This window comes from Mustela putorius, unplaced genomic scaffold, assembly GCF_011764305.1.
Source record: "Mustela putorius furo isolate JIRA1106 unplaced genomic scaffold, ASM1176430v1.1 tig00000275_pilon_pilon_pilon, whole genome shotgun sequence".
In the NCBI taxonomy this organism is placed as follows: domain Eukaryota; kingdom Metazoa; phylum Chordata; class Mammalia; order Carnivora; family Mustelidae; genus Mustela; species Mustela putorius.
The window spans coordinates 13089893-13111883 of NW_025421341.1; the positions used below are offsets into that span (position 1 = coordinate 13089893).

Sequence of the window (21991 nt, forward strand, 5' to 3'; positions counted from 1 at the left end):
GGTAGATTACAGAGAACATGTAACTAAACTTTCTAGAGTGAAATGAGTTAAATGTGACCCAGTTGAACAGATTCTTCCCTTTGTGGGGAAACAGGTTAAAATAAAGGGCGGTCACCACAATCCCAGGCACGTGCTGACGGCTGGGGACAGTCCCAGTTTCACAGCCTCTGCCCGGAGCACCCCTTCCGGTGAAGTCTTCAGCCGGGATTACTAGAAATCTACACACCCCAGATGCCCCCCTCTCTTCCGCCCCAGGGGAAGCCAGTGAATGGGGAGCAAGAGCGCAAAGGGCCTGGAAATGCTGGATCACGGAACTGTTGTGGCTCCATGCAGAGTGAGAAACGGGACTACATTGGGGATTATTCATTGTGGGTTTTTTTTCTTTTTTTGGCGGGGGTACGGAGGTGGGGGGGCCAAAAGGTACCCACGTGATTTGATGGGAATTGAACAAGACTGGAATCTCGCTCCTTTGGCCAAATGTCCGGTAGATGTAGGTGTGTATGTGCTAGTATGTAAAGCTATTCCAATAGTTTTGAATGGTAAATGCAAATACAGCCAGATTGATATTGGACATTTCAATTAGGCAGCGTTTGTATGCCTTTTGCCCCTGTTTTTATAGAGATTATCCTTATAATCCCTCTCTGAGCTGGGTACTATTTGTTTTCCCATTTTTAATAAGTCAGTCAGTAAATGGATAAAATGGAATGGGATGATAAAGTATCTGGTGGCTGCTTAGGTCCCTAAACTATTTAAGTGTGTGATCGACTCTGGCCTTGATTCCAGCCTCCTGACTTGAAATCTGGCTCTCCTTCCCTTTCAGTTACTCAGCACAGTCCCAAATGCTTGCTAAGACTCAAATCATGGGAAGAACAATTGGTATGCCCTGCAGTGATCTTTTTATTTACCTTTTAATCCCCAGAGTTAATTAAGGAAGAGTTTTTCCCCTGATTGCAGACCACAAAGCCTTTGGCTTTTACAAGTCTTGCACTTTTAGTTTGTAAACCAAGCTCAGTTAATAGCTTTAACAAAAGCTTTACTTAAAATCTTGGCTTTGAAAGAGAATGTAATCAAGGGTTAATTAATTCATTTGTTAATTTTGCTATCCCATTGGGAGTAGTAAATCACATTATCTTTAGTGCCAATGCTTAATAAATGCTTCTTGCTAATTTGTGGATGGTGACAAGAACTTCTCATTAATACTCTACGTATATATATGAAATCTTAATAGATTTGATCTGAGTGAAATAGTTATTTGGGGATAGGGAAAAACTAGTAATTCTGACACTTCTCAGTTTTTTTTTTGTTGTTGTTGTTTTTTATGGTTCATCTGGGTGTTAATATAATTCTCAACAAATGTCCATCTGTTCTTGGGTTTACTTTAGGAAAATCTCATTTATTATTAGAGAAAGTAAAGAAACTGCAGGAAGATTTAAGAATTTTCTGTAATTTCCAGAAAAAGCTAGAACATATAATTGTAACCATGAGAGAATCTTAAGTAGGAGCAGTGGCTTTCTGTAAAAATTTCTAAAGTAGTTCAAAACACCTAAGAGCCGAAGAGATGTTTAGCAATGTCTTGCTACATCTAAGACAAAGGTAGTGAATATAATAATATTTGGCTAATGTAGATTTTAAAAAAGTTTAGCTTATATATGGACTTCCACAGATCCAACAATTCTACCTTTTTAATGTAAAACTGAAAAATTCAACTGTGAAGTTTTTGAAGTAAGCCTCTTTAAAAGAAATCATTTATAAGGATGATATGTACCTAAGACTTTGAATGGGATTTACTTCTACTTAACATATTATGTATCAGTTCCTCAAAGTACTAAGACTTCTAATGGAGCTAAATAAAAGGCAGTTTTGGGGATAGGTACAATGCAAAAAATTCAGAAGGTAAACCATATCTAAATTTATGAACATGACTGATTGCTTAGGAATAAGTTAGTGATATAAATGTAGGAGGAGGGAGACATTCAAGTGAAAGACCCGAAGTGTTTTGTCATTACTTTCCAAATTAGCTCCCCTAATTTGTCTCCTCTCACAGTACCATTTTCTTAACGAGATGGTATCAACCTCATTTTCTTTTTTTTTTTTTTAAGATTTTATTTATTTATTTGACAGAGAGAAATCACAAGTAGGCAGAGAGGTGGGCAGAGAGAGAGAAGGAAGCGGGCTCCCCGCTGAGCAGAGAGCCCCACTCGGGGCTCGATCCCAGGACGCTGGGATCATGACCGGAGCCAAAGGCAGAGGCTTTAACTCACTGAGCCACCCAGGCACCCCAGTATCACATCATTTTCTAAGACTCGATGTGTTCGAGGCCAGTGGTTTTCAAAGTGTGGTCCCTGGACCAACCAGAGAATTTCGTAGAAACGAAAAATTATTGGATGCCACTCCAGACATACTGCATCATATATTCTAGGGTGGGACCTGGCAATCTGTGTTTGAACAAGACCTCCAGAGAATTCTGATGAATATAAAAGTGTGAAAACTACTGCTCTAGGCCAATTGTCTCCAAAGACAGCAGGGCTGACATATTAGATAGCAGTTATAAATATTTAGAACAAAAATATGGACTTTGCAAAATGAAAATGGAAAGTGGTATTGTTTTTATATTGGGCTTTGCATTTCATATCTATTAATATTTTCTCATAGCTGATAGGTAAGAATCTCATTTTACTTTCTTTAATTGGAAGTGATATTAAGCTATTCAGATACAGGCTATTTGCATATTTTTCCAGTAAATCAGTTCATGTCCTTTGCCCATTGTCTAATGACTTTTACTTAGAGAGTTTTAAAGACTTTTTATATTTGGGAAGTTAATTCTTTGTTAAATGTGCTAAAAATATCTCTTCAAATTGCCTGTTTACATTTGTCTTTACAGAACTTTAAGCATTTAACTTTTAAAAAATATATTTAAAAGCATTTGCTTGGGGCACCTGGGTGGCTCAGTGGGTTAAGCATCTGCCTTTGGCTCAGGTCATGATCCCAGGGTCCTGGGATTGAGCCCCGCATCGGGCTCCCTGCTCCTTGCAGGAAGCCTGCTTCTCCCTCTCCCAGTCACCCTGCTTGTGTTCCCTCTCTCACTGTGTCTCTCTCTGTCAAATAAATAAAAATCTTAAAAATAAAATAAAATAAAAGCATTTTGCTTCCATGGCTTCTGGGTTTGTGTCAAGCTTAGAAAGACCTTCCCCACGTAAGATGACAAAAATATTCACCCATCTTTTCTTCTAGCACTTTATGGGTTTTATTTTTACATCAAAATATTTGATCCATCTGGAATTGATCGTGATGTGGAGTATGGTAAAGTCCGGCATTATTTTTCTTTCTCCAAATGGCTGTCTAGTTCCCAGTTTCTTTCAAGGAATGGTCCATCTTTTGTTCTGCTAATTTGCTGTGCATCTTTATCATGTACTAAATTCCCATATTACTTGGGTCTGTTTGCATACTTTCTGAAATCATGTTCCATTGATATGTCTGTTCCCATGCCAGCACTGTACTGCGTAGTATATAATACATTTTTATAGCTAATGAAAACGGTCTCCCTTCATGTAAACAACTTTAGAGGTCAATTCTATATTGAATATATTAGGAAAGTTTACTGCCACCCATCTGAATGTTAAATAAAAAATTTTTTGAAATATAGATGATCAACTAATTTTAAAAATTTATAGTATAATTTATAAGGTTTATCTAAAATGAAATGCACCTGTGTAAACATCTCAGAAGGTCAAGGACTAATCCTGGCTTTAGATATTTGAGTTTTTATTTTTTTTTCATCATTATGTAGTGATAAAGGTATTGTATAACTTTGGGAAGGTAAACTAACAAGTTGTTTACATGTTTATAAAATTAGGAAACATAATACAATTGTTTAACAGTGTATATACTCTTAGTAATTAAAATTATCCTACCTTGCAGGAACCTAGATGTATTATCTTGGAAACATAACTTAAAACATGGTATACATTATTATTGAACAAAGGAAGATGTGAAGAACAATGCATGTTGAACAGTCCCTTTCATTCAGTGTGAACATTATTTAGAACATTTTTACTCTGCATATGAGGAAAAATTGGATAGAAATGATAATCATGCTAAGAAAATTAGTTACGCTATCTATGTACACAAGCAACAAAAGGAGACCTTAACTACACTGTCAGGGAAGCTGCAGGAAGGAAAGAAAAGTCATCTTTCTTGCTAGCTGCTTTGACATTCATTTCTGTCCCTAAGTCCCTTGGCTTGTGCCTCTTTCAAGCATTGTATGAAAACCACTATCGTGCCCCCCCCCACCATCTGGCCCCCACATCTCCCCCACTGCCATGGAAAATTTGCTTATCTCTTTTCATTCTCAATTCTGAAATTTTTCTTTCAAATCGGTGATGTAAGCTGCTTTCCAGCTAAGTCTTTTAATTTAAATTTCCTTTCTCTCCACCATCAAGGATTCTTTCTAGAAAAAAAGTGTTAACTCCTCTTAAGAAGGGCTTTAATATACTTCAGGTTCTCACCTCTCAAGGCCAAACTAGATTTTTCAGTTTAAGTCAAGTCAGCTTAAGTTAATGGCTTTCAATGTTGTCTTTGAATCAGCCACTGGTTCATGACTTACTGGTTTTCATAAAAGGAAATTCCCACATTTCTGTTTTTCACATGAATGACTACTTTTTAAATGCTATCTTTTTCTGTTTTCTCATCGAAAGTTTACAAAATTCTTCCCATTATTTTTGTTGAGAACCTCTCCCCACCAACCTATCACCAGAAGTGAGACTAGTTAAGGGTATGTAGTATAGGCTTTTGCCCTCCTAAGGTTAGTTTGTGCATTCCCTCAAATTTTAGGCTAGTGCTGTGAGGACAGGGAGAGGCAGAAAGGGGACTGTACTGGAATTCAACAGCCTGCATCTCCCAGGAGCTAGGCCCAGGTGCTGGGTGGGGATGAGGGCTTCCCTGGGGAGGGTGGAAGGAGGGGGTGTATGTCGGGGGTGGGAGTGATGGGCAGATGACTGCTAAGCTTCTCTCTCATTCTACAAAAGTTCTATGCTTAGACTCAACATAATTGAGTCCAAGCGGCAACTGTGGTAGAGAATGAACATCTACAGACTGCCTTTTCTTTATTTTAAGCACTTTGAAAGCATTAGGAACTTGAAGATGATTATTAATGATAGGTATGGATAGCATATGCCAATGATTCCTGAGGCACCATTGAGCAGTTTAATATTCAGAATACTGAAGTGGTTTAATACAAACATGATAATATACATTAGTTGCCAAGATAAAAACCAAAATAAATAAAGGATTTTTTAAAGGCCAATTTAACAAGATCTTGCTATCTGTAGTCCCATAATTTGTTAGGTGAAAAAAGTCTCACAATATCGAAAACATATACTGTAAAACCAAATTACTATTTTACCTTTTGTAATTCTGATGCATAAAACAGTTCATTTCAGAACATACAGCTCAGGCTGCAGAGTCAACATTTTTTGTATGGAAAGGTAAACACTCCTGTCTTCCCTATTGTGTATTCAGGTTACTTATTTACAGTCACATGGAGAAGGAAAAAACACACCCTAAAAAAATGACCAAAAAGTTGTTTTGAGAGTTAAATGATCTGAGTGGCTTAGCAAGACTCAAGTTTTTGACATGAATGTTTCCACTGGGCCAGAAAAATATATCTATCCCTAACATATGATAGAATGCTAGCTATCATTCAATGAAGTCATGTATCTTGGTGATGTCCACATTTAAGTAGAGAGTTTCCTTGAAATTGGTTTAAAAGTTATTTAAAATAAAAGAAAATACATGGAAAAGTGCAGATTTGAAAAACTAAAAATAAAGGAAACTTCATGAATTATTTATTGAGCATTTACTATGTGCTGTTCTAAATGCAGATAATTGAGCAGTGAGCAAATAGAAAAAAGTCTGTTTCCTCATGGAGCTATTATTTCAAAGTGGTAGACTGAATCACAATTTGCATTTATATCTTAACCTCTATAGGTAAATTGTATCAAAAAGAGTCAACCTTGCTAAAAACATCATGACAAACTAGCAAACAGACTAATATAAAATGCCAAGCAAAGGAGCTGAATGAAGTTCTAACTTCTTTGTCAGTAAGAGCTTAAAACAGTGTCATATACCAGGTAGGCAAACCCAGAGGTGGAAGGTGACTTGTCAAAGGTCACACAGCAAATCAGGGAAAGAGTTAGGGATGACATCTAGACTTTTGTATTCCTACTCCAGTGATCTTTCTATAGACTAGTCTACCTCTACTTTTTAAATGGATCTTAATGATTTTAGAACCAATAAAATTTCCTTCCTGTTAAAGTAGCCACCAATAAAAATCTATCTAGAAACTTATTTTGATATGATGTGATAAAAAAGCTGGATATAAAACTATGTACTTAATATATTGTCAATTTTTTAAAAAAGTAGACATGCATACATATGTATGGAGATTCTTCTTCTTTATACTTTTGGTGTACTTTTCAAATTTTCTATAATGCACATCAGCTTTATATGGTCAGAAAATTACAACATGAGTTAAACAATGATGAACATTGTTCTCTACTCAACTCAACAAAAAAAGTTTGTCTGAACTGCTTAGCGATAAGATGATCGCACAGTATTATCCAGACACCTTAACAAGAAGCTTGGTAAGAAATGTGTCTAGGTGGAGATGACAGCCATCTACTTAAATGACTAAGTGACTTCAAGAAACAATGGCAGCAGCCTCACCAGCGAGGACTGCGTTTATAAATGCACTGTATTTATAAAGTGATTTAATGGCATAAAGCATCAGGTCAGCCATGAGGGTTTTGCACCAGTCTTGACTGTGTTAGCAGACTTTCTGAAACATTTTGACATGTGACTATAAGAGCCACAGGCCAAGGTGAGATGTTATTTACCAAGTTACTCTTTGACCAAAGTTTAAAAGCCAAAAAAAACTAGCATTGTGTTTGAGGGTTTTTTTGTTTTTGTTTTTTGAAGTCAAGGAAAACCTTCATTGACACAATAAATAAGAGCAGGCAGTCATAGAGCCCAAGAGTAGAACGCTTCTTGGTAAGTCATCACTCTATTTCTGCCGCTCAGAAAACCCGTGAGCTTGATGGGCTTGAGTTTTTCTGCCCCCCAAATGTCCAAATGTTCTCCACAGGTCTTTCTATCTCTGTGAATTTATTCTTTTAGAACACAGGCAGGGATCTCACCCTCTATCATCAGTGTCAGAGGACATGGAGAAAGTTCCTTTTCAATACCACAGAGAGGAACAAACAATAATCAGATGGAGACGAATTGTTCCTCAGCAAAGATACCTAGAAGAGGAATCCACACTTTCTCTAGCTGTTTCAGGAATCCCACACCTCGTCACAATGCGCACTGAGTGGCTGCTTCCCAAGAAAAGCCACAGAAAGGAAATATCATTAAGAAAGTGTCTCTGCCTTGGGGGGGGGTAGCTGTTCCCTCCCTTAAGCCCGACCTCGCCAAGGCTGTTGTCTGTTGTCGAACAGGATGGAACAGGACTGCCAAGCGGGCCCACAAACCTGCTAATTAGGTGCACTGACAGTGTTTGTTTTGGAACCATTTACCAACAAAGGAATGTGTCAGGCTGATTAGTGAGAAAGGGGTATGTAATGTGTGTGTGTTTGAGTCCAGATGAGGGAATAATCCAGGTATTCAGTCTGTTTGTGCAAGGACTGACAAAAACGAACCCTGAACAAATAGGACGCTGCAAGGAAAGACCAGCTTCTGGGCAGTGCTGCTCTCTCGTTCTTCTCTGGAGTTCCGATCAGCTCCCCAACCCCTGCCAAAAACTTCCTGCCTAAACACGAAACTCTCTTTCAAGACATGACAAACCATAATTGGTGCCTTGAAAAATGGAAGAGTCTTTGTAAGGCTGCTGGCAAATCTGGGGTTTGGTGAGTTTCTAGGCACCTAAGTAAGCGACGACTTTGGGCAAAGCCATCTCTGCGTTTATCCTCCAGGGACAAATCAAAGGGAATGAGGGCACAGAACACACAGCCCTTAGTGGACTGCTCAAGTCGTGCTGAGAAGAACCATGCATCTCCGCATTTTCTAGGCAAGAAGTGATCGCATATTTTATAATAAAGCAGTTGCTTTCTCTCTTTTAAACAAACCTTTGTAAGTTCGAGGACAGTTAGCTGTTTGGAAACTTCATGTGTGCGCGAAGTTTCAGGAAGGACAGAAGTGCCAAGGCAAAGACCAAAGACCAGGCTGCAATAAGCTGAGGGGCTCAGGGACAGGGTTGTGTGGATTGCCACGAAATGTAAAACCAATTCACAAGGGTTCTGGGAGCCTGGGAGGAGCCTATGTTCTTCAGTACAAGCTGGGCCTTTCTGAAATTTGGCCAGGTGGATGAAAGCAACGGGACTTGGGAAGCCTTCTTTCTCAGTAAGTTAATCTAACAAAATCGGTTTTTCAAATGAAAAAGAAATTCACCTGCTATGGGTTTTCTATGAGGCCAGTGTTCATTCTTAATAGACATATGTAGGAAATGTTCTTGAAATGTGTGCAAACTGGACATGGTGTCAGAGAATGTTAACGCAACCGGTAAGAGTTTGGTGTTGATAAGTTCAGGGTTCTGAGCGCGCTCGTTGGAGGAGGGCAAGGAGTGACCAACTACTGTATACAAAGAAAAACTGGCAAGTTATGCTCATTCTGCTTTTCTAAACCTTAGTGCTTCAAAAAACACAGAACCTTTTTAGAAGAGTAACCGCTGAGCTACAGATGACCTCCCCTCAATAGAAGAACACTTCCCCTGGATGCCTTCCCTGGGGCAAGTGAATGTTGGGAACCCGAACAGGCTGATGTTCACACACGGAAACACTTTCAACAGTAGGTCAGTTGCTTCAAGTTTACAGGCAAAGCTTATGTATAAAGTAGTGAACTCAGACTTTCACTGTACTCCTCTATCTTTGCAGTATGTCCCCCCAATTTTATTGAGATATAATTGACATTTAACATTTATTAGTTTCTGGTGTACAACACAACGAGTTGATAGGTGTATATATTGTGAAATGATGACCACAATGTTTAGTTAACATCCATCACCTCATGTGGTTAAAATTTTCTTCTTGTGATGAGAACTTTTAGGATCTACCACTCCTTTAGAAACTTTCAAATATATGCTATAGTATGTTATCTTAAGTCACCATGCTGAACATTATTACATCCCCAGAACTTATCTTATAACTAGATAACTATAACTTTTTACCTTTTGACCACCTTTACCCCCTGCCTCTGACAACCACAACTCTGTGTCAACAAGTTTTTAAAAAATTTTTTTTTATTTAACATATAAGTGAGATTGTAAAGAATCCTTCTCTATTTCAGATGGCACAATTATTTTAAAATTTCTTAACTAATCAGTTTATTTAAAAAACTTTGCCAGAGTTCTTAATGAATGCACATGATATGGTAGGGAGAGCTGAACCAAACAGTAACCATTTATGGAATGCCCACTATATGGAACACACCAGACTCAATGTTAAGTATAATCTTCTTACAGTATACCTGTAAGAAGTATACATGTAAATACAGCCCCAAATGGTATGGGGGTCATAAAGTCTTGAAGGGCAATATTTTCCATATTGGAAAGCTTGTGGGGGTGATTTGTATGCCACATGGAAGAATTAACAAAGCCAAGTGGATCAGACAGAAAGGATGGAACTGATGTATGATAGTTGGTATATTTTGTAAGTTCCATGTTAAAATGCATGCCGAGTGTTTTTAAGATGAAGTATTTATGTACTTGTGATCTGGAAGCATTTCAGGATTCAGGAATGGCATCTTCACACAAATGTGTGTAGCAGGATGGTCTCTTCAGCAGCATTACGTCTTTAATAGGCAGAGAAGATTAATGATATGCAGAGATGCCAGAAAGAAAGCGGGAGAGGAGGCAATTTAAGGGTTTAAAAAAAAAAAAAAATTTAAGTCCTGGGTCACCATGTGGATATATGCAACTTTTTTGCTTTTATATTCACTGCTTTCCCTTAAGTTTTAGAGTGGTATCAGTCTACTCTGATGATTTGTAATTCGGAAGTTAGAGCTTTTATTTCTTATTCTCTATCAAGGAGGGTATGTGGAATTTTATTGCTGTTTTAACAGAATGTTTGTCTCTCTGAAAGCTGTGCTTTCTTTTTTCTAGGAGTGTAAATGTTGGATTAGGCTTAAGTTCTGTGTTCCTGGATCCTACTATTGTATTTAAAATCCTGTAACTTGGATTTTAGTGTTTTCCTATTTAAATCAGAGAGAGGTATGTGATTAATTTGTGTTGGAGAAGAAAGACTACCTCAGTGTAAAACTGTGGGCTTTATCGTCTGAATGGACGATAAAGCAGCCCTCTGATCTCATTAGGAAAAGACAAGGCCTCAAGAAGAGTGACAATGAAATTCAGTGTAAGGGGGACACACGAAGGACCCCCCGAGGTTCCTGGCCATTCTGACCCTGTGCCTCCAGGACTCTGTATTTATCGCCAGGAAATGCTCCTCCCACTCCCACATAAGAAATACTGTTCACGGGTCGCCTGGGTGGCTCAGTGGGTTAAGCCTCTGCCTTCAGCTCAGGTCATGGCCTCAGGGTCCTGGGATCGAGCCCCACGTCGGGCTCTCTGCTCAGTAGGGAGCCTGCTTCCTCCCCTCCTCTGCCTATTGGTGATCTCTCTGTCAAATAAATAAATAAAATCTTAAAAAAAGAAAGAAAGAAAAAAATGGACAGAGCAGCAAAGGGGGTTCTCCCTACTCAGCCCGAGTTAGGCACATTGTCAGCTCCCACAGGCACCCCTGGGCCTCGTGACCCGCCTAGCAATGTACAGAGCGGGGAGCTCCACTGTGGTCTCTCCCCACACACCATGGGCCATTTTATCAAAGAAAGGCGTAGTATCTTACCCCCACCCTAATCGAACTCTGTCCTACTGCTCCAAGTGTAAAAACTTTCAGGATGGCACATATAGGGAGAACTCAAAATAACAGTTTGGGGGAGCCTTCTTTAATGACAGAGGGATGTAATATCTTCACAGTCTTTTAGGGGGTATACTGCAAAAACGGTCTGAAGACTATAGGTATAGAAGAAACTGTGATGGTTAATGGAAAAAGCATGGATTTTGGAGTCAGAGGTATCTGGGTTCCAGTTTTGGCTTTATCTCTTGGGTCAAGTTCATTGCCTCCTCTGAACCTAGGCTTCCCCATTATCAAATGGAAGGGACAGGATTCCCTCAGAGGACTGGCCTGAGAATGAAAGGGCGAGGTATGTAGACTGTTGGCACCGGGACCAGTACATATTAGCGCCACGTCTGTTCAACCCCAACACTGTCTCTCGGTCTGTCAGAGACCATGCTCTAAAAATTAATACTAGGACTCGATTGTTAAATGACATATTCATGAAGCTTCCTCCTGCATAACAATTCAATAAGGAAAAGAAAGTCTACAGAGCTGACCTGTGTTTGACACATGGTCATGATCAATTATGCATGTTAGAACCCAGTATATTCTAATACTGAAATATATAGGTCAGTGCTTTCGAGTTCAACATAGAGCTCTCTCACAGTTTTAGAAATCGTGCAACTGCTTTCTCACCTACAATGTCCATGACTCCTATGGGCGATGCCCCTTCTTGGAGCTCCAGGTCTACCCTCTAGACCGAGGCTCCTCCAACACTTCCACACAACCACCTAATGGCCCAGTCTCTTAGTAGAGACTCACAACTGCTTGTGAGCGAGGAGCAGCCATGTTCACTGTGTGTCTCCAGAGTCCAGCCCAATGCACAAACACAGCATGTTCAATAAATCATTTATTCAAAGAATGGATAGTTCCAGTGCTTGTGGAATTTTTTTTTTTTTAACTGAGTGGCAATTATGCTGCTCAAATGGTATTTAAACTTCTGAGGACACAGAGATGTTGACTTTAGCAAGGTGGTCGAGGATATATGGTGACGAATACACTAAATGCATCATATCTACGATTTTTTACTGATAGATTTTTAACGTAATAATGGAAAATTTCAAACATATTCAAAAATAGAGAGACTAGTGTAATAATCCCTGCATAGCTATCACATAACTTCAACAATTACCTTTCATTTATATCTATTCCCTCTTCTCCACGGTCACATTATTATTTTTTGCCACCATCAGATTATTTTGAAGCAAATCCCAGGTTTCAAATTACTTTACATATAAAAATTTCAGTTATATGTAAATTTAAAAAATTACCCCATTATTCACATTTATTTTTATTTATCACATTTATTTATTCAGCATATCTTTATGGACATGTTTATAAACTACAATTTGATTTTTTTTTTTTAATTGGAGTGGGCAGGGCAGAGGGAGAGGGAGGGAGAGAATCTGAAGCAGGTTCCACACCCAGTGCAGAGCCCACATGGGGCTCAATCTCACAACCCTGAGATCACGACATTAGCGGAAATCAAGAGTCAAGACACTTAAACGACTGAGCCATCCAGGTGGCCCTGCAACTCAACTTCTGATTAAAATTTTTCCTTTAATAAATCTTTTATTAGTGTTTATTTTTGTCCTTTCCCAGAGACTTGCACAAACTGTTCCCTGTGTTTAACTGGAAACTGAACACCAAGAAAAAGATCAATGAGTTCCTGGAAAGTGTTATCAAACCTGGAATGCCAGGGAGGCTGGTGAGGACTCCTTTGCTCTTAGACATTTGTCCAAGCTTAGAGAGCTGCGTTTGACCAAGAGAGAAACAGAACATTCTGAACAGTGACATATTCCTTCCTGCTGGCTAAAGGATTCCCTCAATCCACAGATGTGCTAATGTGGTCATTCTGATAATAAGAATCTGGCACCTCCGCCCATGGTCACAGCTATCTTAGAGGAGTGATTCTTCTGGCTGTGATGCGGAATAACATGTGGGCACGTTTGAAGACAGATTCTCAGAGTATTAAAAAGAATCCAATAAGTCTCACAGGAGATTCTGATATGTAGTCAGAGGGAAGCATCTCTCCCTTAGTCATAGGATGAATCCTGGGACCGAGGGCCTTGAAAAATGTGTGTGCAACCTAGCAACTCATGTTGGTTTCATATTCTCCAATAAAAGGAACCTGGGCTCCTTGGTGAAATGGCTACTTCTAGGATTAGGGCAAGAAATATATATGATGAGGCTGGGCCATCTGGTAGCATGAGAAAGTACAAAATAAAAAACCGCACAATGATTTGAGTATATCAAAGTGATGCAGGAGCCAGCTACAAGAGCTGGATGGCCAAAGCTAGAATAGTGTGAGAAACAAATTAAGTAATCTTGGATTATAACCCAAAATGTAAAATAAATATGCATGTGTCCATGCTGGTACAAAGAAATACTTTGAAAAAATAAATGGGAAGAAGAGACAAATCACACAGGCAGAATTCCAAATAACTTTGTATAAACTCCACTCCTGAGGGAACTGGAGCATAACCTTCACTCTTTAAGTGTTGGATAATATGGAAAAGGTGGGGAGGGGAAGAGATCCTACTGTGGAAACACCGGACACAAACACTGCAGTGGTAAGTCACGCTGACATTATGTGCCCGTGGTCTGATGGGATCACGAGAATGGCACTTTGTGTCTGTGGTCTTCCTCCCCAAGCCCGTAAAGCCCAGTCTGTTCATAAGAAAAACATTAAGTCCATCCCCACAGAAGGATTCCACAAAATGCTTGACTAGTCCTCCTCAAAACTGTCAATGTCCTAACAACAAAGTGTTGAGAAATTGTCAGTCAAGAAGAGCCTAGGGAGATGTCACAAGTACATATAATGTAGTATTCTGGAACAGAAAAAAACCAATTAGGTAAAAACTAAGGAAATCTGAAAAAGCTATGGACTTTAGCTAATAATAATGTATCAATATTGATTCATGAATTAAAACAAATATACCATATTAAAGTAAGATGTAAATGGGGAAACTGTGTATAGGGTCTATGGAAATTCTCTTTACCATCTTTATGATTTTTCTCTAAGTCTAAAATTGTTCTAATAAAGTTTATTAACATTGATCAGCTTTGGTATTTGAGTCAACTGTTCAGTTGAATGCGTTGTGGGTTTTTTTTTTAATAGACTTTATTTTTTAGAACAGTTTTAGATTGACAAAAAGTGAGTAGATAGTACAGAGTCTCCATATTACTACCCTCACCCCTAGTTTTCTCTATTATCAAAAACTTGCATTAGTGTGGTAAATTGGTTATGATGAATGAACTAACACTGATACATTATTATCAACTGAAGTCCACAGTCTAAGGTTCACTCTGTGTTGTACAGTTCTATGGGTTTTGACAAATGTGTAATGGGAAGAATAACTTTACTGCCCCAAAATATTCCTGTGCTTTACCTATTCATCTTTCCTTATGTACCGTGGAGCCCCTGGTAATCACTGATTTTATTTTATTTTTTACTGTCTATGGTTTTGCCCCTTTCAGAATGTCATATGGTTGGACTCATACAGTAGGTAGCCTTTTCAGACTGGCTTCTTTCACTCTGTAATATGCATTTCAGTTGCTTCTGTGTCCTTTTGTGGTTTGATAGTTCATTTCTTTAATCGCTGGAAAATATTCCATTGCATGGATATACCACAGTTTATTTATCCATTGACACATGAAAGACATCTTGGTTGTTCCCAGTTTTTGGCGATTATGAGTAGACACACTATAGACATCTGTGTGCAAGGTTTTGTGTGGACATAAATTATCAATTCATATGTTATTTAGAGATATATCATTAACCCCCAAATACGCTGGAATTTTGTAGGTATTGTTCTGTTACTGATTTCTAGTTTAATTACATTATGGCCTGAGAGCGTACTTTGCATGATATCTATTTTTGTAAATTTGTTCAGATGTATTTTATGGCTCAGAATATGGTCTCTCTTGTTAAAACGTTCATGTGAGCTTGAGAAGAATGCATATTCTGTTGTTGTTGGATGAACAACATGAATTGGCAAAGCCGTCAATTAGATCCAGTTGATTGATAGTGCCTTTCAGTTTAATGATAAGCTGATTTCTTGCTGCTGGATCTGTCAATTACTGACAGACAGGTGCTGAAGTCTCACTAATAGTGGAGATGTATGTATAGTTGTGGGTTTGTTTCTCCTCATAGTTCTATTGATTCTTTTGCCGCATGTATCTTGACTCTGCTCGTACACGTTGACTATCGTGTCTTCTTGGAAAACTGACCCCATTATCATTAGGTAATGCCTCTCTTTATCCCTTTGTGAAGGACTGGTATTATTTCTTTAAATATTCAACAAAATTAATCCATGAGGCCATCTTATTTCTTTATGGGAAGATTTAAAAACGACTAATTCAGTTTTTTTACTTGTTATAGGGCTATTCATATTTCTATTTCTTCTTGAGTCTATTTTGGTAACTTGTCTTTCTAGATATTTACCCATTTCATCTAAGCTGTCTAATTTGTTGGAATAAAGTCATTTATGCTATCCCTTTATAATTTTTTTAATTGCTTTTTCCTTCCTGATTTTGAGTAGTTGTGTCTTTTCTCTTAATTTCTTGGTCCTAGCCAAAGAGTCATCAATTTTATTGATTCTTCCAAAGACCAACTTGTGGTTTCATTGATGTATTCTTTTTCTATCTTTCATCTCATTGATATCTGCTCAAATCTTTACTCTTTCCTTTCCTCTGCTTGGTTTGGATTTAGTTTGCTCTTTGTTATCTAGACTCTTAAAGTGGAGTTTTTTGGTAATGGATTTGAGACCTTTTTTCTTTTTTTTTCTGACAAGTTTTTCATGGTATGTTTATAGCTGTAGGTTTCACTCTAAGTACTATGTTAGCAGCATTCCATACATGTTATATTTCATTTTTATTCATTTAAAAATATTTCATATTTCTCTCATAATTTATTTTTTCTCTGATATAGAATTTTTTAGGGTATATTGTTTAATTTCCAAATATTTCTTAGGGTTTCTCAGACTGTTTTCTATTGAAGATCTTAATTCAATGTATCAGAGAATATACTTGATATGGTTTCAATTTTTTAAAAATTTATTGAAAGTTGTGGGGTACCTGGGTGGCTCAGTTGGTTGTGTCTACCTTCGGTTCAGGTCATGATCACAGGGTCCTGGGATCAGGTCCCAAATTACCCAATTTTGGTAATTGTTTAGTGGGGAGTTTGTTTCTCCCTCTGCCCCTCCCCCATGCTTGTGCTTGCTCACTCTCTCTCTTGCTCTCAAATAAATAAATAAAATCTTTCAAAAAAATTTGAAGCTTGTTTTGTGACCTAGCATATGGTTTATACAGTTGGAAGCATTTTTTTTAAAAGATTTTTTATTTATTTATTTGACAGAGAGAGATCACAAGTAGGCAGAGAGGCAGGCAGAGAGAGGAGAGGAGGAAGCAGGATCCCTGCTGAGCAGAGAGCCCGATGCGGGACTCGATCCCAGGACCCTGAGATCATGACCTGAGCCGAAGGCAGCGGCTTAACCCACTGAGCCACCCAGGCACCCTGGAAGCATTTTTTAATTTAATTTTTTTATTAAACATTGATTGCAATATATATATACCATAAAATTCATTCTTTTAAAGTATACAATTCGCTGATTTTTAACATACTCAAAAAAGACCTTGTAACCATCACCACAGTAATGCCGGGACATTTCTGTCCCCCCTAAAACAAATCTGTACCCAGTAGGAGTTACTCTCTTTCGTTTCCCTGATGTCCCGGGAAACTACTAATCTACATTCTTTCTCTATGGATTTGGCTATTTGGGACATTTCATATACACAGAATATAAAATATGTGGCCCTTTGTGACTAGCTTCTTTCACCTGGTGTAATGGTTTTGAGGTTCACCTACACTGGCAGCATGTATCAGTCAGGTTCCTTTTCAGGCTGAATTGTATTCCATTGTATGGATATACCACATCTTGTTTATCCATTCATCAGTTAATGGACATTTATGCGGTTTCCACTTTTTGGCTATTATGAATACTGCTATGAACATCTGTGTACAAGTTTTTGTGTGGTGTACATTTTAAAGAAGTCTATAATCTCTAGGCTAAGAGTTGGGGACCTGTATTCAGGAAATGAGGTTGGAGTGTGTGTGTGTGTGTGTCTTTCTGTGTGTGGGGCCAACCCAAGTTCCAAAGTTTACAAAGAGTCTATGTTTACAAAGAGTCTTTGGGTTTAAGAAGAGGCCAGAAGGGCTGAGTCAACTCTTAATATCTTCTCTTCACTCTACATGCTTCAGCCCGCCCTGGCTACGTGCCTTCCCTTCTGTTCTGAACCACAGTGTAAGTGAGCCCTGCTGGGTGGGAAATGAGGCATGATTTCATGGCCAAAGAAGCCAGTGCACAGACACATAAACGGTATATATTTCTATGATGCTTTTGGAATAAAAGGAAAAGTGATATGTATCATTTTGTGATTCAAGAAAAGCAATAGTAAAAAACCCCACTCTCAAGTTAGTGGGAGAAGAAAATCATCCATCAATCAATGAATGTGATGATGCCCAAATATTACTTTGGTTAGAAAAATAATCCCACACAAACTCCCACTTTTCTCTCCTTTGGATCCTAAAACTTTCATCACCACACTGCAGCGCATCTGTGGAGAAAAGCATGTGGTGAGCCAGAGAGCTGTTCCCCAGTGTCTTGTAGTTTTATTCCTGGCGGTCGGTCCAGTTTTAGCCTTACTCTAAGTCTGCGATTTCCCATGGCCTGTCACTTAGCCCTGAAGTGTTGTGAGGATTCTTCCTCCCGGATCTTCATTCTAAAAATGAATCTGAACACGCTTCATTACCTAAGAAGGCAGAGATAGGTGACGTTTCTTTGCAACTCTTATCTCATTCTGGTGAGCAGAGAATAAACATAGGAAACCAAAGGGTAAAAAATGTTCTCCGAGAATAAGGGAAATCGGCTACAAGGTAAGAGACCGAGATACCGTACTTGACTGAAAGTTGTCCTCATCTGACCAAGTAAAAGAGCATGTGACACATTCAGGTGTACTTTTGTAAGACAAGAGATTCTGTACCTGCTTGTTGAAATATCTTCAAAAGGGTAGAGGATCTCTCCATTGTTACAGATTTCACAGATGAACCCCTTCTGGCTACAAAGACTGCAGCTGTACACGTGTGAGGTGGCAAATTTAATGACCTTGCCCAAGAATGGAGCCAGCTTCCCCTCTATCACCTGTAGAAAGAGAAATGGGACAGAGAAGCAAATCCATTGAGAACCGAAGTCTTGTAGACACCGGATGACTGGAATTCCTTTCCTTTACACAACAGGAAAACCTCTAATTATAATTTCTCAGCAACTGTGAGAAAGAAAAGACATGGTACTTTCACTCCAAAAGAACTGTCTGGTTTAAACCACTGGAGGTTGGAAAATGAAGATGTTGAAACTTCTTCTGTATTCCTCTTTCTCTATAGTGTGATACAGGGAATTGAGGACAAATGGGGAACGCTACTTTATAATCCAACTTACCGTTTTGGTGAGGTATAAGTGGGATGTGGTGGATTTCCCCAAATAGAAAACAGACAAGGTAAATATTAATGTAGAATTTTATGTTGTAAATTCAATAATATCTATCTTCTGATGAGTTAACAGTACAGCTTTCTTACCATCTCCCCTAAAACATGTAACAAATGTGGAAAAATAGGTTTCCTTTGCTGCTAAGTATGAATATAAAGAGGCTGCAATCTGACAGTCTGAGAGCCACACTGAGCCCAAGGTTTTTTGTTTGTCTGTTTGTTTTAAATCTCTCAGTGCTTTAGAAAATGAGCCAATTTGATAATTGGGAGATTTTACAGAAAAATTCAGAATTTTGGCTTCTTCTGAAAAATCATCAGATTTAATAAAAGTAGGCCTGAATTCCTATATGCTGAGGATCCTGGCTGTGACTAGGGGCTGCCTGCTCCTACTGAGGCACAGGCTCTAAAGTCTGCCCTTGTCGCTTCTAGGTCCTGCTGTTTTGCATCTGCCTGCCTCCCACCATTACCATGATGGAACCAATGGCTAGTCAGATCCTTCCTCACTTAACTAATACTGAATAGGCCTCCAAGTCTTCAGCAGTTCAATACTAACAAGAAAAAAATCTGCCTTCTCTCTCATTCATGCACACACATGCCGATTTTGATATAAAACAATGAAGATTAATTGGGAAATAGCTGGACATAACTGGTAACATAGCTGGATACTTTCAAATAAATACAGAATTAAAATGACAATTTTACATAAAAATAACATCTGAGAGAAATGTAGTAAATCACACTTCAAGAGAAATTATGATGTCAAGGTGAATAGTAGCAGATAAAAAGACTATAAGGAATGTAATAATGTATTTTGCAAAAAATGAAGCTATTCATAATACTGGAGACAAAAAAACTCAAAGTGGTTTTTAAACATCATGGAATAATCTTATGATGTTTTAAAAATGAATGTAACAGCAGTTAACTCTAAGGAAGGGAATAGTTGGAAAACCAAGTCTTTCACTCTGTATGTATGTGTGTATATATATAGTTTTTTTGCATTTTAAAAGCTGGTTTTTTCCAAACATTTTTGTATTAAGATGCAGAAAAATAAGGTTCACTGCTTTATAAGATTGGATTTTTTTTTTCTTAATAAAGGGGGTGGAAAATATGCTGGCTGTTTTCTGAGTCAAGCAAGTGCATTTTCCACCATTCTTTCACTTAATCTCCTCTGCACTTCCTTTAGGAAGCCATAGGTTTACCTGCTTTTATTTATCTTTTCTTAAGAACAATTACATTCAATAAATTCCAGTAACATGGACTCCTAATACCACCACATGATACACACTTTCTAAGAAATAACCACTACCAAATCTTATACCAACCACCGGTAAACACTTTCCAATGTGTCATAGGGTTATTTCTAAAATGCGGTAACAACAGTGCAGCTGGGTTTGGTTTTACTTATGTTACTCTTTCCTAAACAACCAATGTTAATGACACATGCTGAGATGCACTAACAAAATACAGTCCATTTAGAGGAAAACATCAGGATATAGAACAGTACGGAAACCAGGTGAGTAACAGTTGTTTGGAGGAACTGAGGGTGTAAAGGGAAGACATGGAGGAAGACATGAAAGTTATCATCTAGGATCTAAAGGAGAAGACTGGTCATCTTATGCACAAAGGTTTTTTTTCTTTTTTAAAGATTTTATTTATTTGAGAGACAGAGAGAGAGGAGGGTTGAGTGAGAGGGAGAAACAGACTCCCCACTGAGTGTGAAGCCCAATGTGGGGCTCGATCCCAGGACCCTGAGATCATGACCTGAGCTGATGTTAGATGCTTAACCAACTGAGCCACCCGGGCATCCCATAATTTTTTTTTTTTCTCTATCAGAGAACTTCTTTGAGATAAAGGCCATGAACAATTTGAAGGCTTTTGAAATATTTCACCAAATTTATACTGACAGAAATGTAAATTAATTCCCACCTGGAGACTTTGATAAGCTTTAAAAAATTAATCTGGGTGGCTCAGTTGCTTAAGCATCTGCCTGGGGTTCTGGGATCAAGCTGGTATCTTTATAATATTTATTCTCCCTATCAAAGAACCTCACCTATATCTCCATTTTATTAAATCTTCATTTGTTATTGCTTAATAAAATTTTGGGTTTTTTCCCTTATATAAGCCACTCACACTATTATTTAGGTTATTTCAAGGTTAAACTTTTATCTAATATTTTTTCTTATTAGCTATTGTCGATATTTACAATATATTGACATTTGTGTATATCTTATATATATTACTGAATTTTCATGACTCCAAATAATTTTTAGGTGAATCTTTTGGGTTTTCTGAATGTAATAAGTTGGTCCCTTCCTTTCTAATATTTTATCTCTTACTATGTTCCATGGCTTATTTCATCATCCAGTGATCCTAAAATAATTTTACATAATAATAGTGTTAGCGGATATTCTACTATTTCCATGAGACTCAAACTGGAAATTACGTAGTCTACGGTGAATGGTTCATTTTACACCATCAAACATATATATATTGTCATTTACCATATTTATTAATTCCCTCTCCTTTTTAATAACATCTTTGAGATATAATTCATGTGCCATGTAATGCACCTATGTAAAGTCTACAATTAAATGGTTTTTAGTATACTCACAGAGTTGTGTACCATCATCACGGTCAATTTTAGAACATTTCATCAACACTTGCAAAAAACCCTGTACCTATTAGCAGTTACTCCCTCTTCCCCTGTAACCTGTCCCCCTTCCCCCAAGCCCTAGGGAACCAGTAATTTTTTTTTTTTTTTTTGTCTCTATAGATTTACCTCTTCTGGACATTTCATATAAATAGACTCTCATACAATATATGGGTTTTTTGTGACTGGCTTCTTTCACTCAGCATAATGTTTTCAATGTTCACGCTGGTTTTCTTTTGAATATCTCTGGTGCAAGTCTTTTCTTCCTATCTTGCCCCAGCTATTATAATTCCTCTCTAGATTAACGAAATCATCTTCTAGTTTTATTTTTGGATGCCAGTCTTTTCCCTTTGGCCCATCCTGCATATACACCAATCAGTTTTGGATATCATTTTTATCAAGTATCATCTCTTCTTTCGAATCTTGTTATTTTGTTATTAGTTTGTTATTTGTTATTTTGTTATCTAATCATTTTGTTATTAGTAAGAACGCTTCACTCATTCATTTCGTAAAATGCTACTGAGTGACTATGTTCTAGGTGCTCAGTGTACGAGGGGACTGGACAAGACCTGAGCTTCCATTTTTGCTTGGTGTGCAAGTGTCTCCGTAAGCTGATTCTACACTACTTATCCAAGCTTATTTTCCATTTCTTACTATGTATCTTCCATTGCGAGAAAATTTTTCCCTGTATAGAATATGCTTCCTCTTTCTCCTGTGCCTTCAGTCATGTCCTTTCCTTGATCTCAGGTTTCACTTAACACTTATTTAAATTTCACCAAGGTTTCATGGCTCAGATCTAGTCAGCTTGATCTGGAAAGCCATTGTTGGCTACTTCAGCTGTTACAGATCTCTTGTGCT

The 21991-nt window shown here is 38.0% G+C and overlaps 1 protein-coding gene across 3 annotated transcripts in view; it reads right to left on the bottom strand.

Moving 5' to 3' along the window:
* The window catches only part of PLEKHM3 (pleckstrin homology domain containing M3), a 178644-nt gene that overhangs the window by 7168 nt on the left and 149485 nt on the right, over positions 1-21991 (bottom strand). For 2 of the 3 annotated variants that reach the window (XM_004764266.3, XM_013062300.2), the window contains one exon: positions 17985-18142. In XM_004764266.3, coding sequence (XP_004764323.1) covers positions 17985-18142 — 158 coding nt within the window. Of the gene's footprint in view, positions 1-16519; positions 17754-17984; positions 18143-21991 lie in introns of those variants that run through there. The other variant, XM_004764267.3, reaches the window with a different exon arrangement.